Source organism: Megascapheus bottae, chromosome 1 (genome assembly GCF_031878675.1).
Source record: "Megascapheus bottae isolate mThoBot1 chromosome 1, mThoBot2.hap1, whole genome shotgun sequence".
NCBI lineage: Eukaryota > Metazoa > Chordata > Mammalia > Rodentia > Geomyidae > Megascapheus > Megascapheus bottae.
The window spans coordinates 97,897,093-97,913,798 of NC_143509.1; the positions used below are offsets into that span (position 1 = coordinate 97,897,093).

A 16,706-nucleotide genomic window follows, 5' to 3' on the forward strand; every position below is an offset into this window, starting at 1 on the left:
GGCGATCGGGGAAGGGGCGGGGCGTTCCCGCCTGGGCGTGACTACGGAGGGAGGGGCGGGGCGATGGTGCAGGGGCGGGGCGCTCGCGGGTGAGTCGGGCTCTGGAAGGAAGGGCGGGGCCTTTACGCCTCGTGGTAGGGGCGGGGCCTTGGCGCGTGGGCGGGGCGTTCCGTGAAGGGGCGGGGTGAGCCCCGTAGCTGTCCAGTCTGGAGGTTCTGCGAGTCCCTTGAAGAACCCCGCGGCTGCCACGAGCGGACGATGCTGGCTCTCCCGGGCCTGACAGCCCTGCTGCTGGTGGCCGCGGCGCCGTGGATGCTGCTGGCAGCCGCAGGTGAGAGACGCCTTGGCGGGGGAGCAGCACGCTCCCACCCCCTGGGCTCCAGCGACCTCCGGCCCCAGCGACCCCGGGGCCGCGCCCGGGCCCCAGGGCGCGCGGGAAGCTGGCGAGGTCACAGCACACTGGGCCTCGTTTGCTTCTGGAGGGGGACAGTCGCGAGCGTGGCTGCTCCGAGACGCCTTTCCTCAGGGTGGTGGACCCCGCCCCGCGGGAGGGGCAGCCCCGCGTCCGCTCTGGGCTCCACGCCGGGAAGCCACCGCGCTGGTTGGCATGTGGAGAGTCACGCCTGAGCCACTGACAGTGGACGGCGTGGAGGAGCCCACGCCAGGCCGCCAGGCCTCCAGCCCCGTGCAGGGCCCAGGGGAGGGCGGGCGGAGACGCACGGATTCCCAGTGCGGACTGTGACCACAGAAAAGCGCACGCGTGTGGTAAGTGGGACTCGATTCCTCAAACTTGCCGCAAGCACAGGGTATTATTTTGCGTTGGGCGTTGGTGTTCTTCTCGTGGGATCCACGGGCATTTCTTTTGTTAACGAAAATTTGCATTCGATTTCAGACGCGTTTCCATTTCTCAAGTGACTGTGAGGGACGTGTGTTCAGTAAAGGAATGTTCAACGACATGAGTTGCTGAGCATTGGTTGTGCTCTTAACAAAGAATGTGACAGTCACAGTTGGGTTCGGTGTGGCTGTCGTTGTTGGGTTTAGGTTTTGTTTGATTTTTGGCAGTCCTGGGGTTCAAATGCAGGGCCTTGAACTTGCTAGTGTTGGGAGCCAGAGTGGAATCAAACTGTACCTTGATTTGCATCAGACAATGGCTTTATTGTCTTATTGTTTTCTGGCCTTATTCTGTTTAAATGACCTGAGATTTACCATATGAATGTAACACCTGGAAGTTCCTTGGTTTCAAGAAGGGATATAAGCCTGGAGTTGACAATAAACTAGGCGGCAGTTTTTACCTGGGCTGCAGACCTCCCAGACCGATGTGTTTGTCTCTCATATTTTTTCCAGTCCCTGCCCCCTATTTCAGGAACCCCAATTTGCTGCCGGTAGGCCCCGTCAGCTAGATCATCCATCTATGCATCAGTTGTCAAGATCCCTTCCTCCAGTGTCTTCTTGCTCTAGCTAACATTCCAGAGGGTAACTCTGGCTGTACCCATCCTGTCTTGGGTCCAGAATTCTTGAGTTAGGATACTCTGATGGGAAGACTATGAAAACCATATATGAATACCACTATGACTAACCTCATGGATCTAGTTCAGTTAAGGGATAAAGAGCTGAGTTCTGTTTGGGAATAAAGTGTCCTACAGGAGGTTGGAGGTATAGCTTCTGCAAGATCATAGAGATAGTGAAAACTAGGAGTTGGGGGACCTGATGGATGCACCCTTGTATTTTGTGGACAAGCACATGAAAATGTGTACAGCATCACTAATCATTGGGGAAGTACAAGTTGGAGCTACAGTTAGAAAACACTTTCCACCCATTAACATGACTACTATTGTGGTGTAGCCTGGGGAAGTTGGAGCTCTTGTGTGTTAGTGGTGGGAATAAATGGTATAGATGCTGCACAAAACAGTGTGACAGTTCCTCAGAACAGCATCGAATTCTCATATGATCCAGCAAGTTCACTTCTAGGTAACTGGAATCCATTGTCATAAAGTTCTTTCAGGATCTCTGAGGTAGAATAATTCTGAGAGGAACTAACATGATTGTCCTGAGGCAAAAGTAAAAGCTAGTATTACAGAACCAGAAGTAAATTTGAAAGCTCATCTATGACCTGGACAGTGGTTGCTCACACTGTAATGTTCACTGTTCAAGAAGGCTGAGTTCTGAAGCTCAAGATTCTAAGCCAGCCTGGGCAGAGAAATCTTGGTGATCCCATCTTCAGTTAAAAAGTGAAAACATCAGACTGGAGGTGTGGCTCAAGTGGTAGAGCACATGCCATGAGAGAAGAGCTGAATGTGAGCAAGCGGCCCTGAATTCTCAAATCATGTTACCAACACACACACACACACACACACACACACACACACACACACACACAGCCCCCTCATCTGTAAACTTTCAGTAAATGCACTGGTGGGGGCATCATATAGGCAGGTTCAGGTAAGAGATGAGGACAGAATCTGTATTCTCCCAGATTCTCATTAGATTGAGCTGCCATTCTTAATGAAAGAATTGGTTACATCAGGGGTCTGCTCTTTCACCTACTGTCAGGAGAATATTTGATGGATTCAAAGAATCAGGAGAAAGTACCTTTTCTCATGGACATTGAGCAGGCTTTAACCTTAAGTTCAGGAGGAAGCCTTGCTTTGTGGAGGAAGCAGAGTCTGGTAGTTGTTTGGAGAGTTGTGTTGCAGTCTACTTCCTGCAGAAATACCAAATGTCAAACGTAAAGGATAGAAGAAAGGATAATCAAAGGTTTAATACAGCCATGCGGGGACTGTGGTTGTTCTTAATGGCAAGAGCCATGATGATTACCCATTGCTTAGAGGCCCTTGTAGTTCCTGTCACAGGATGTTGTCAGACCCAGAAGCCTGGCCTTTTAGTGACAGGATGTTTATCAGACTTAAAGTCCTGGAGATGTAAGATAAACTGAGGAACAGAATATCTCAGAAGAGAACATGTCAGGGAGAGACAAAATGGAATTGAGTCAAAGACTGGATTCTCCTTTGAGATCAGTTACTAGGTCTGTCTGCTTTGGTGAACAGAGCAGGCCCACCATATGCACTGTTTGCTTTCTACCATTTCAGCTACCCATGGTCAACTGTGGCCTGAAAATATTGATTGGAAGAGTCTAGAAATAAGCAACTCATAAGTTTCAAATTGTACATCATTTAGAGTATTGTACTTTTATATGTATGTAGCTATTCATGCCTGTCTGCCTAGGGGAAAAACAGGGCCCCATTTAGTCTGTAGTTTCTGTCATCTATGTGGGAAAGTCTTGGAATGTAACACCTACAGAAAAGGGGATGTGTCCCAGTATACTAGTAGTATTTCAATGCATTTACTCAAATCACTGACATGAGCATTCTATTGGTCTAGTACCAGGACATGATCTCAGGGTTTTTTGTTTTTATGTCAGTTGTGGGACTCAACGCAATGCTCACGCCCTATCCCTTGAGCCACAGTGCCACCTCTGATTTTCTGAAGGTTAATTGGAGATACGAGTCTCAGGGACTTTTGTGACTGGGCTGGCTTTGAATTGTGTACCTCAGATCTCAGCCTCCTGAGTAGCTAGAATTACGGGGGTGAGCCACTAATGGCCTAGCTAAAGAATAATTGTACGAGCCAGGTACCCATGGCTCACACCTGTAATCTGAGTGCTGCCTTTGAGCTGAAGAGCTCAGGGACAGTGACCAGGCCTAGAGTTCAAGTAGTACAACCACCACCACCAACAACAACAACAAGTAATTGTACAGCATCTATAAAATCATTTTGCTTTTTTGTTGCCCTTGAAGATAGGATTTATCTGGATCCACCTGAGAATGTGCAAGTCTACATCATAGATGATGACTTTAGCCTGACGTGGAAAAGCAGCCATGAGCCTGTTGAGAATGTGACATTTTCAGCAGATTATCAAACGTAAGTGACTCTACTTAGTGATTTGCAGAATGCTATGGCTAAGCTTTTGTAATTTTATCATCATAATTTCAGCTTTAGGAACCATTTGTTATTCTATTTACTGGAAATTTTATGTCTACATAGTACTGGTAACTTCATTTCTTTTTTTTTCTGTTCGGTTGGACTAGAAGTCTCAGCCTGGCTGTTGTCCCTGAGCCATTCAGCTCAAGGCCTTGAGCCACAGCTCTACTTCTAGTTTTCTGGTGGTTAATTGGAGATAAGAGTCTCATGGACTTCAGTGTCTGGGCTGGCTTTGAACCTCGGTTTTCAGATCTCAGCCTCCTAAGTAGCTAGGATTACAAGTGTGAGACACCCCATCCAGCTTACTTTATGTCTTTAAGTACTTAGTAAATTTATTAATTGACAGAGATTTGTTTCTTTTCTTCTTTTTTTTTTTTTGCCAGTCCTGGGTTTTGAACTCAAGGCCTAGACATTGTCCCTTGAGCTTCTTTTGCTCAAGGCTAACATTCTGCTTACCACATGAGCCACAGCAGCACTTCCAGCTTTGTCTGTTTATATGGTATTGAGGAATGGAACCCAAGGCTTCTTGCATGCACGGCAAGCACTGTACCCAGCTCTAATTGATATAGACTAGTGTCAACAAAACACATTTGCTCCATTCTTTGCTTTTCAGTTCTTTAAACTATAACTGTCAAACAGTCCATCACATCCCTTACAGATCAAAATGTTTTATGCATGTATTAAAATAAACCAGTGAAACCTGTTGAATTTGGATTGTGCTGTTTTGTTTGAATTTAGGTAAGTGCTCTACCAGCTTAAAGTTATTTTGTGCAGCCAGTTTGCTGGAGTAATTTATTCATTTAGGTTATCATCTAAAAGTTGTTTCTGGTGATGCAATAGACAGAATTAAAAGACCAGGAAGCAGAGAGAATTGTATGAAGACTAACAGGATGTGTAAATTAGCATTTTATAAGCAGTTAGTCGGTGGGTCTTTGGAAGGTTGTACACTAAAATGCTAATGGGACATGTGCTGTAGTAGAGGAAATTAAGGGAATTGGACATTCTGTGTTGCTGACACATTTGCTAACTCCTCTGTTCTTCACTTCCTTAAAGATCTGAGATAAATAGCTGGGAAAAATTGCCTGGCTGTCAGCATATCATGGGGACCGAATGTGACTTTTCTGCACTCCATGTCAATGTTTATGAAAACGTGAAACTGCGTATAAGAGCAGAAAAAGGCAATAGCACTTCATCATGGCATGAGGTTGACCCGTTTATACCGTTTATGGAAGGTAAGGAAGCAAGGTAGCTGGATTGCTTCATATTCTTTGGTGAATATTGCAGAACAGCCTTGCTTCTTAGCCCACTCATTTGTAACATGTACAGCTCTTCTGCTTTGGCTCCAATAGTGGTTCTCAAAGTGTGGTCCTTTCCCCGGGGTCCATAAAGAACAGAATTGCCTTGGTCACTATCAGTCTCTCTTGTACATATGGACTTTCCCAAAAGAGGCTGTTACGTGTCATTGACAGTCAAGTGAACACACATATGAGAAGCCAGGATCCGGAGATTTTTGTTGTTGTTGTTGTTGGTTGTGGGACTTGACCTCTGGATTTTGGTTCTGTCTCTGAGCTCTTCAGCTCACAGCTACTGCCCTCATCCCTGAGCACAGCACCACTTCCGGTTTTCTGGTGGTTAATTGGTGATAAGAGTCTCATGGACTTTAGTGTGCCCGTGCTGGCTTTGAACCGAGATCCTCAGATCTCAGCCTCCTGAGTAACTAGGATTATAATTGTGAGCCACCAGCACCCAGCAGCATTCCCTTTTTTTTTTTTTTTTGGATTTTCATTCATTTATTCCATAGATGTTTATTTATCAGCTCCTATTAAACTCTTGATTTTCTTACTGATTGCTCACTCACTTGGCTTCTTCCCACCTCAATCTCCACAAGCCAATTCAGTTCCACATTCCCTATGTAACACTCCCTTTTTAAAAGCTACCCATTACCTTCCATTACTATTGCACATTTTAAACTCTCCATTTTTTTCCCTCAAAAGTCTGCTCTCCCTCTCAAGTGACATCAGCTGCTCAGCCTCTGCTCCGTCTTCAGATTCACATCAATGAATTATTTTATTTTTACCAGTCCTAGGGGCTTGAACTTAGGGCATGGGTACTGTCTCTGAGCTTCTCTTTCCTTTTTTTTTTTTTTTTTTTGATTAAGGCTAGGACTCTACTACTTGAGTCACAGCACCTCCTCCCACCATCTCTGTTTAGGTAGTACTGAGGAATCCAACTCAGGGCTTCATAGATGCTAGGCCAGCACTCAGGCACTGCCATATTCCTAGTCCCTCACATTGAATGATTCTAACTGGTTCCCTTTCACCAAGCATCCTTGTCTCCTTGTTTTCTCATCCTCAGCCAGGACGGTCTTTCCAAAACGTGAATTTGATCCTGGCCCTCCAATCTTAGCCTCGGATGCCTTCATAGATTGCCAAGACTACTGAGCTCTTTCATCAGCTGGCTTCTCGACACCTCTTATTCCAACCACTCTCCTGTCCCTTCAAAGTTTTTGTATGATCCCAACTCCCATCTGATTTCCTCTCTTCCCTGGTGTTTGTGTGCATAGCCCTGTATCAGATGCAGACTCAGCTCCCTAGTCTCTCTCAGAAAGCCTTCCTCAACTTCTATTCTTCATCATTTTCTATGACTTCTTTTCCTTCGTGGCCTCTCTGGCAGTAGGTGTGATTATTTGAGGTGTTTGGCATATGGATCCATGGAGTGGAAGGTTCATGAGAGACCGCCTCATTTATTTTGAGTGCCTGTTTTGGGAAGATGCTAGTGAAGTTACATGATCATCCCTTTGATTTCTGCAGCTCACATTGGTGCTCCAGGAGTTCATGTAGAAGCTGAAGATAAGGCAATCATCATACAAATTTCTCGTCCTGGTAGAAAAGACAGCAACATGTGGAGTCTGGATGAGTTTGGCTTCGTATACAACATAGTTCTGCGGGAAATGTCCTCAGGAGATGAGGTCAGCTTCCTTTTGACTTCCCTTCCACAGGAGAGAAACATGAGCTAAATTTGTTCTCAAATTGTATTATTTTATGGCTACTTAGATTTCTTTTCTTTTCTATTCTAGAAAAGGACAAAAACTTTTCATCGTCGACATAAACTTTTTCATCTTTCACCAGAGACTTCCTATTGTTTAAAAGTTACGGCAACTTTACTTGTGCCAGTCAAATTTGGTACCCCCAGTCCAGAGTTCTGCGTGAACACCACAGGTAAGAGGATGGATGATAGCCTTTCTCTAACTTTAGACCAGCAGTGTACTCATTACCATAGCTACCAAGCCAAGTTGACATGATGTGGTTGTTTTTTTCCTTTCCTTTTTCTTTTTCTTGCCAGTCCTAGGCAAGAACTCAAGGCCTGGGCACTATCCTTGGGCTTTCTAAAGACTAGTGCTCTACCGCTTGAGCCACAGCACCACTTCTTTCTTTTTTCTTCTGTGTATGTGGTACCAAAGAATCAAACCTGGGGCTTTGTGCATGCTAGGCAAGCACTCTACCATTAGGCCATGCTCCCAGCTCCAGATGCAGTTTTATGATGGTGAAAGAGTGAGTAAATAGACAGGTACAACAGAGGTGGAAACCAGTGGCTCACGACTGTAATCTCAGGTCTTCAGAGCTTGAGATGTGAGGATCAAGGTTGGAAGCCAGCCTGAGAATAAAAGTTTATGGGACGGGAGTTTGGCTTAGTGGTAAATTGCTTGCCTAGCATGCACGAAGACCCGGGTTCGATTCCTAGGTACCACATACATAGAAAAAAGCCAGAAGTGGTGCTGAGGCTCAAGTGGTAGGGCTGAAGCCTTGAGAAAATCCAAGGACAGGGCTTAAACTCTGAGCCCAAGCCCAGAACTGGCAAAAAAAAAAATTTGTGAGACTCTTTAGCTCCAATTACACACACACACTCACATACACACACACACACACACACACACAAATATATTTAATGATTTCTTTGGCTTCTAGTGGAAAATGCGCTTCCTCCCCCAGAAAATATTAACATTGATGGTAAAAGTGAGAGCAGTGTTGTGACATGGGATTACCCATATGCTGACGTCACCTTCCAAGTCCAGTGGATCTCGTAAGTCCTTTGTCCTGAATTCCTAAATTTCTCCCAGTTCATTTTTCCCCCCCAGTCCTGGGGCTTGAACTCAGGGCTGGGGCACTGTCCCTGAGATTCTTTTGCTTAAGACTAACACTCTATCATTTGAGGCACAGCGCCACTTCTGGCTTTTTCGGTTTATTTGGTACTGAGGAATCTAACCCAGAGTTTCATGCATGTTAGGCAAACACTCTATCACTAAGTCACATTCCCAGCTCTCTCCTAGTTCATTTTAACTGCACTTCATTATGGCTTCAGCTACTTGCAACCCTACACACTCAGGGTTACTGCCTGACAGGTGTACACTCTGGAAAGCAGGAAAATTTTGTTCAAGCTCCAGACATGCTGGTAAGTTCTGGAATGGCATGGAGCTCATTGCTGAAGCTCTGTGGGTATGGCATCATCGATTTGTTAAGAACGGGGTGTGTTCTAATCTATAGGGTTCTTTTTGTTTTTACAGTAGTGTTTCAACTCAAGGTGTCAAGGTTGGTACGTAAGCACTCTTAACACCTCAGCCACTCTACAATAACTCTACAATTTTCTAATGAGTGAAAATATTAATAATTAATATTAATGGCTTTGGTGGCTCATGTCTGTAATCCTAGCTACTCAGCCTTCAAAGCCAGCCTGGTAGAAAAATCTGTGAGACACTTACCTCCAACTAACCAGCCAAAAACCCAAGTGAAATGTGGCTCATCGCTGAGCAATAAAAGCCAGTGAGTGACCTCGACTTCCAGTCTTTGTGCAGGCCCAAACATACACACACACACACACACACACACACACACACACACACACACACACACACACGCACACGCAGACACAGATTAGTAATAGTAAAGCTGATTTTAAGGGACAGTGGAGAGATAGCTAAGGAGAATAGCATAAATTGGACAGATTGAACAAATGAACATAGCTATCACAACAAACTCCTGTGTATAATTAGTATTGGTGAATGAAAACTTTAGGTAAAAATGTAGCTTCTAGCTGGGTGCTGGTGGCTCACGCCTGTAACAGCTCAGGAGGCTGAGATATCTGAAGATCATGGGCATCCTGGGAGCAAAAGTCCATGAGACCCTTTTGTCCAGTTACCCACCAGAAAACCGGAAGTGGTGTGGCACTGTGTCACAAGGCATAGGCTTATAGCTTTGAGCTGAAGAGCTCAGGGTGAGTACCTAGGCCGAGAGTTCAAGCTCTATGACTGTTAGAAAAATGTAGCTTCCTCTGCCCCCTCAGAAGACATATCAAGTTTCTACAAAACTTCTTTCTTAGAGGTATCAGATTGCATCCCTAAGAAATCTTTGGCCAGAGCTATTCCTAAAAGCCTGATTTTTTTTATTATTAAAGAATTTACTAACTGATTTTTACATCATATTTCAAATTTCATGTTTAATAATCAAGTACTCAAGAAGGGAATCTCTATATACAATCACTGGCACTTAGATTTTAGAACATAATTAAAATTAAGCTGAGGGTTTGTATGTCATAGGTACATATTAATGTATGTAATAAAACATTATGTCTATAGAGTATATAGTCCTTCATAGATTTTTATGTCTCTGTAGTTATGTTTATATCTCCAAGACCATGTCCATAACATTGTGTACCCAAATATTGAGTCATCACTCTTATACTGTTTAGATCTAATATCCATATATTAAGGGTACCATGTGCCTTTTGTTCCATTGGTCTTGACTTATCTCACTCAATATGATTTGTTCTAGCTTCATTTACTTCCTAGCGAATGCTATTATTTTATCTTGTCTGTTGGCTATGTAGAATCCAGTGTGTGTGTGTGTGTGTGTGTGTGTGTGTGTGTGTGTGTCATATTTTTGTTTGCATTTACTGAAGTAGGGCATCTGGGTTGTTCCATTGCTTGGCTATTGTGAATAGTGCAGAGATGAACATAGCTGAGCAGGTGACCTTATCATATCCTGGGTTATGATGCTCAGGATAGATGCCCAGAAGTGGTTTGGTGCAAACACGATCTTTTAAGATAAATTCCTTAGCTTCCAACAGTTTACTCTAAAATACTTAGTCCTTTAAGGCTAACTTTTTTTAACCACCTCATTTGAGAGAGAACATGCAGGTCTGTATCTCTGAGTCTAGTTGATATCATGCAATATGAATCTCCAGTACTGTTTATTGCAAATTTAATTCTTTTTTTGTTGTTTTTGGTCATGGGATTTGAACTCTGGGCCTAGGCCTTGTCCCTGAGCTCAAGTCTACCACGATATTCCTTGAACCACAGCACGTCTGGTTTTCTGGTGGTTAATTGGAGATAAAGAGTCTCACTGACATTACTGCCTGGGCTGGCTTTGAACCATGATCTTCAGATCTCAACCTCCTGAGTAGCTAGGATTACAGGGGTGCGCCACCACAAATTTCATTCTTTATGGCTAAATAGTACTGGTAAGGTTAGCACTCTGCCACTGAACCACACATCTGCTAGCAGAGTTTGGTGGAGTCTCAAAGTTGTCTCCACAAACTATCTTCAAATTGTGATCCTCAGATTTACCTAAATACCTAGGATTATAGGTGTGAACATGAGCTTGAGTTCCATTTTTAATAATGACTATTTTAAAAACAAATCACTGCAGCCCTGAAAGGTCACAGCTGCCCTGAACACTGCAGCGAGCCACCTCTAGGATGCCACCACTTGGCTATGGAGGAAACTTTGTTTTCCTTTTGTGTGGGACACATGTATTTTTTCCATGTATTTGCAGTTTTCTGACATTCTGAACTGGTCCTTAGCCTCATCCATAGTGTTTGGTATACCAAGAGTAATGAGTACATCATTGCTGAGTTAATGTATTTACATTTAAAAACTTTTTTCTTTTGTCTTAAAAGGGCTTGGTTAAAATGGCTTCCTGGAAACTATTCAGATGACTGGGCCACAGTACCTGGCTGTGAAAACACTAAAGACAAGCTCTGTGTCTTTTCTAAAAGTAATTTTTCAGGAGGTAATTACTTCCTCCGGATTCGAGCCACCAAGGGAAATAACATGTCCTTTTGGTCTGAAGAGAAGACATTTGATTCCAAAACATATAGTAAGTCAAGTTTTCATTTGAGATGTCATTCTCCAGCTTAGTTCTGATTCTCCTAATTGTGTTAAGGTATCTCATGAAGCCATGTGTCTAATTGTGTATTTTGTCTTCACGTTTTCTTTCCAGTCCCCTTCCCCGCCCCCAGCATTACTGTGAAACCCAGCAGAGACTCACTTACTCTCTATATCAATTTCCTAGAAGATTTGGATGCCTTTTCAAAGAAGTATGAAATTATTTTTTGGGAAAATGCTACAAATACTGAGGTAAAAGCACTACATAGTCCAGTTTTGCTGTTTCTAGTGCTATCACTTAGGTACATAACACTTCCATTTCAAAACTCCTGCAAAGCTACCAGACAGTTGAGCAATTGATTGAAATTGTTCAGCAAATACTTGGGATGGAGTATTGATCCCCACTGAGCCTGGGTGAATCTGTGGTGAGCACAGGCCTTAGACACGCAGGGCTTTGCTGGCTCTTGTGCATCTCGTGTCTGTCAGGATGAAAGCATTTGTCACATGGTATCTGATCCAAGGAGGATGGTGGAGCAGGCAGGCCTCCCTCAATGGGTGCTTCTCCAGACAGACTAAATAATTGAGATGGTTTTGTAACACAGCATTATTGTGGCCACAGCTGACAAAATACACAGAGGAATAGCAGTTGTCCTCATTTGAAAGATTTAGAAAAAAAGGCACCAAGAAATGAAAGAATTTATAGAAAGCCATGCAGGTGTAATACTGTTTTAGAATGTTTTGACACCATAATCCTATGCCTGTCATCCTAGCTACTCAGGAGACCAAGATCTGAGGATTGCGATTCAAACCCATTTGGGACACAAGAGTCCATTAGACTCTTATCTCTAATTAACCACCAGAAAATTAGCAGTGTAGCAGTACAGAAGTGGTAGAGCACTAGTGTTAAGCACAAAGGCTCAGGGAGGGCTGGGAGCTTAGCCTAGGGATAGAGTGCTAGCCTAGCATTCAGGAAGACCCAGGTCTTCCATTCCTCGGTACCACATACATAGAAAAAAGCCAGTGCTGTGGCTGTCCAAGGACAGTGCCCAGGTCGTGAGTTCAAGGCCCAGGAAAGGCTCAGGGACAGCTCCCAGGCCCTGAGTTCAAGTGCAAGCCCCAAGGCAGGCCAAGGAAAAAAAGGTGGTATACAGAAGGTTACAGTTACATAAATGAAATAGTGTATTTCTGGGCCGGGAGTTTGGCCTAGTGCTTAAAGTGCTTGCCTAGCATGCACGAAGACCCGGGTTCGATTCCTTGGTACCACATACATAGAAAAAAAAAAGCCGGAAGTGGTGCTGAGGCTCAAGTGGTAGAGCTCTAGCCTTGAGAAAGTCCAAGGACAGTGCTCCTCTTGCAGCTATAATACTTTCAACACAGGCATTGGAAGCTAAAACCCCTGCTCTTAACCATCTTGTAGTTAATCACAAATAGCATAATAGTCAATTAAACCCACAGTATGTTCTTATAAACTTAGTTATCTTAGAGATAGGTCATGTGTTTTTCTTTGGTGGTTGGGGAGGGTGCAGCATTTTAGCTTTCTGACTCTATTATAAAGAGTACTCAAAATTGATGTATATTTCCTAAATACATACCAACTAATGTTTTGACAGAAGCCCATCTTACATTGACCATAAAAGAATTCAGGAAATGGATTTCATGAAGTGACTGAAATGGTCAATGGCCTGATTATTTTGCAGAGAAAGATTATGGAAGAAAGCCATGAGGTCACCATTGCTGACCTGAAACCACTGACGGTGTACTGCGTCAGAGCCAGGGTGCACCTGGGGCCTCTGTGGCAGGAGAAGAGTGCCTTCAGTGAGGCAGTGTGTAAGGAAACCACGGCAGGTGAGGGTCTTCTAATGTGCTCTCGAAACTAACTAAATCTAATAAAATCTTCCATCAAAAACTATGCTTTTTCCTTCTCTCTCAACAGGTATGATGTATTCTTCATGAGCAACACAAACCAAAACCCATCAGTTTTATCCTTCATTTCCTTCCCTCCCTCCCTCCCTCCCTCCCTCCCTCCCTCCCTCCCTCCCTCCCTCCCTCCCTTCCTTCCTTCCTTCCTTCCTTCCTTCCTTCCTTCTTCTCTCGCTCTTGCTCTCACTCTTTCTTTCCTTGTTTTCTGAGTCCTGGCGCTTGGACTCTGAGCTTGGGCATTGTCCTGAGCTCTTCAGCTCAAGGCTACCACCCTACCCCCTTGAACCACAGCCCAACTTTCCATTTTCTAGTGATTAATTGGAGATGAGGGTCTCACATTCTATAGTATCCAGGCAGGCTTTGAACCATGATCCTCAGATCTCAGCCTCCTGAGTAGCTAAGATTACAGGCATGAGCCACAGGGGCTCGGCTATAAAATACTTTTGGTGCTCAATTCAGCTCGGTGTTTTATTGTTGCTTTTTGTATGATTTCTAGTTTAATTTTTTTTTTTTGCAGTAGGAATTGAACCCATGGTCCTGTGCATGCCAGAAAAGCAATTTGGTTTTGAGCCATATGTTTAGTCTTCCATTCAGTATTTCACCTGGTATCCACATAATTGATTTCTTTAAAGTATTGCTCTTTGGCACCTCATAGGACTATTAGAATATTTTCAATTTATTTTAAAAGATTCATTTTTTCTTTCCTTTTCTTTGTTTGAGGGTGGCTCATGGGGCTTGAACTTTGGCCTGGGCTCTGTCTTGAGCTCTTCAGCTCAAGGCTACTGCCCTACCCTTGAGCCACAGCTCCACTTCCCATTTTCTAGTGATTAATTGTAGATAAGAGTCTCTCGGCTTTGTATCGCCTGGGCTGGTTTTGAACCTTGATCCTCAGATCTTAGCCTCCTGAGTAGCTTGGATTATAGGCATGAGCCACTGCACCCAGCTTAAAATATTTCTAATAGTCAATAATTATGTCTAATCAAGTAATTTAATTGTGATCTTGCACAAGAGGTCTCATGTCTTTCTGTATTTTACACTACCTAGAGCTGACTGGTAGAAAGGTTTGATCACAGGATAGTTTTAACTTGGGCTAGTTCTGTGTTGCACAGGTACTAGAAAATGCTCCTGGGTAGAGGATTTTGCCCTCGGGGTCTTTTAGTTCCCTTTCTAAGAGCAGTCTGTGTGTAAAGTTGGTACTGTCAGTTTTCCTTTTTGTGTGTGTGTCAGGACTGGGGCTTGAACTCAGGACCTGGACACTCTCCTTATGCTCAAGGATAGCACTCTACCACTTTCAGATACAACTCAGCTTCTGGTTTCTTGGTGGTTAATTGGAGATAAGAGTCTCATGGGGACATTCCTATCCAGGTTGGGTTCAAACCATGATCCTCAGATCTCAGCCTCCAGCATAGCTAGATTATAGGCCACAACCAGGAAATACTTTTAAGTGGAATATATGAGTAGTTTCCTATTGTTGCATTGTGTGCCAATCCATGAAAGGAGGCTTAACGTCATTTCTTATTTTTTAGGTAATTCTTCCACAATTTGGATTATAGGTGGAATTCTCATTATTTTAATTTCTATACCAATTGTCATTTATGTGGTGAAATGCCTTAAGAGATGTATCTGTTACATATTCTTTCCTCAACCTAAACCTCCTTCCAGTATTGATGAGGTATGTTACCTTTCCTTGGTCAGTACCTGGGAAATGAGAAGGAAATACTTGGGTTTCAATGGCACTTATATGTCTTCCTAATACCCAGGAAATACTACAGCTTGACAGATTGCAGAGGTGTTTTCTAGACTAACTTTAGAAGCAGTCGTTTAATCTCATACTAGCAGAATGGTAGGTGTTCTCCACTTGCTATTTTTCTGGCAGTTTGGCTATTATAGCATTGAACTTGTCTTGTTGTTGTTGATTGTGAGGCTTGAACTTAGACCTGTGTGCTGTCTCTGGGCCTGTGTGCTTAAGGCTAGTGCTCTACCACTTTGAGCCACAGTGCCATTTCCTGATTTCTGGTGGTTAATTGGAGACAAAAGTCTCCCAGGCTGTCCTGCCCCAACTGGCTTTGAACTGTGATCTTCAGATCTCAGCTTCTGCATAGCTAGGATTACAGACCTGAGCCACTGGGAGCCTAACTCAGGACTTTATTCTCAACCTTATCATGCAATGAGCATGTGCTCAGCAGAGTTTATTTTTATACTATGCATGCCAAAAGATAGGTTTTCTAGATGGTGGGCAGAATAAACTATTGTAAGTAAATGACTTATTGTCCCTGTCTGAAGTAATCTGTCCCTGTTCCTTTCCTTTTTGAAAATTAGTATCTCTCTGAACCACCAGCAAAGAATCTTCTACTTCCCACTTCAGAGGAACAAATTGAAAGATGTTTTGTCATTGAAGACGCAGAAGCAATCCTGGTAGTAGAAAAAACAGTGAGTGAACCTGAAGATCACAAGACCTACAGTTCCCAAACTAGTGAAGATTCAGGAAATTACTCTAACGAGGATGAAAATTTGGAGAGCAGAACAAGTGGAGAATTTCCACCAAAGGAAGCCTAGTGGCCAGAAGCCACCTGTGAACAATGCTAGCTGCTCAGGGGCCATGCTGGAATGTCTTCCTCATTTCTCTCAGTGCCCAGAAGAGGCAGTTTGTCTCTTGGGGAAGAAGACACATCTTCAGATCTCAGGGCCTCACATACAAGCAAACCCTAAACTATTGAGGATGAAACAGCAGGAGTTTGGAGTGGAGAAAAGCGTTGTGCCTTCTTCCCACCTGGCCTGTCTTGAAGGAAACAAGTTAACTGAAGAAGGTGGCCATTGTCTTTGAGTGGAAAGTGCCTGCAGGTGCTACTTGAGATCCATGACAGAAGAGAGTATCTGTGCTGGAGCAGTGCTGCTGTTTTCATACCCACTTCTGCGGTTCTCCACTCCCAGATGTGGAGCTCATAGATCGTTTACACGTTTGGTCTTGTAACACTGACATAAAGCCCTTAGGAAAATCCTTTAGGAAAGCCTGAATATAATTACTACCTGATTATATGAAAAGTAGCTTGCCCCTAGAGGATAGAAATATAACTGAGCCAGTGGCTCATAGCTGTCATCCTAGCTACTCAGTATGCTGAGATCTGAGGATCATGGTTCAAAGCCAGCCCAGGCATGAAAGTCCATGAGACTCTTAGCTCCAGTTAACTACAGAAAACTGGAAGTGGTGCTGTGGCTCAAATGGTAGGGTGCTAGCCCTGAGCTGAAGAGCTCAGGACAGAGCCCAGGCCTAGAGTTCAAGTCCTATGACCCCCCCCTCAAAAAAAAACCCCCAAAACAGGGAAATGGTAACCATTTATTTTGAAATCACTAGTTTTCTACAGCACAGTCACCTTACTCTTAGTAGGACTCAAGATTCAAACCAAGTAGATACAAAGCTAGCATGAGGAGGAGAGTCTGGTATGGTGTTATTCCTGAGTGAAAAAGTTAAGGGACACACTCCATAGGCCCTGAGTTCAAACTCCAGTCCCAGCACACACACAAATATTTACACTGGGTACAGTGGCTTCTGCCTGTAATCCTCTCAACTCATGAGACTGAAGCTGGAGGATTTCTTCAATACAGAATTCCAATCAAGTATAAACAGCATAGACCCTAACTCAGTAATGAA

The 16,706-nt window shown here is 43.8% G+C and overlaps 1 protein-coding gene across 2 annotated transcripts; it reads left to right on the plus strand.

Moving 5' to 3' along the window:
• The first annotated feature begins 217 nt into the window (after positions 1-217).
• Positions 218-16,238, plus strand: LOC150069658 (interferon alpha/beta receptor 1-like). Of its 2 annotated transcripts, XM_090348871.1 has the most exons (11): positions 218-331; positions 3,795-3,918; positions 5,032-5,210; positions 6,789-6,946; positions 7,055-7,196; positions 7,944-8,058; positions 10,930-11,129; positions 11,253-11,389; positions 12,835-12,982; positions 14,584-14,729; positions 15,377-16,238. In XM_090348871.1, the coding sequence occupies exons 1-11, from the start codon at positions 259-261 to the stop codon at positions 15,611-15,613; spliced, it is 1,659 nt and encodes a 552-aa protein (XP_090204997.1). In that variant the 5' UTR covers positions 218-258; the 3' UTR covers positions 15,614-16,238. The 2 variants fall into 2 exon arrangements, with proteins under 2 accessions (XP_090204997.1, XP_090205005.1); XM_090348879.1 differs by lacking the exon at positions 14,584-14,729 and having other exon boundaries at positions 15,377-15,468.
• Positions 16,239-16,706: the final 468 nt, after the last annotated feature.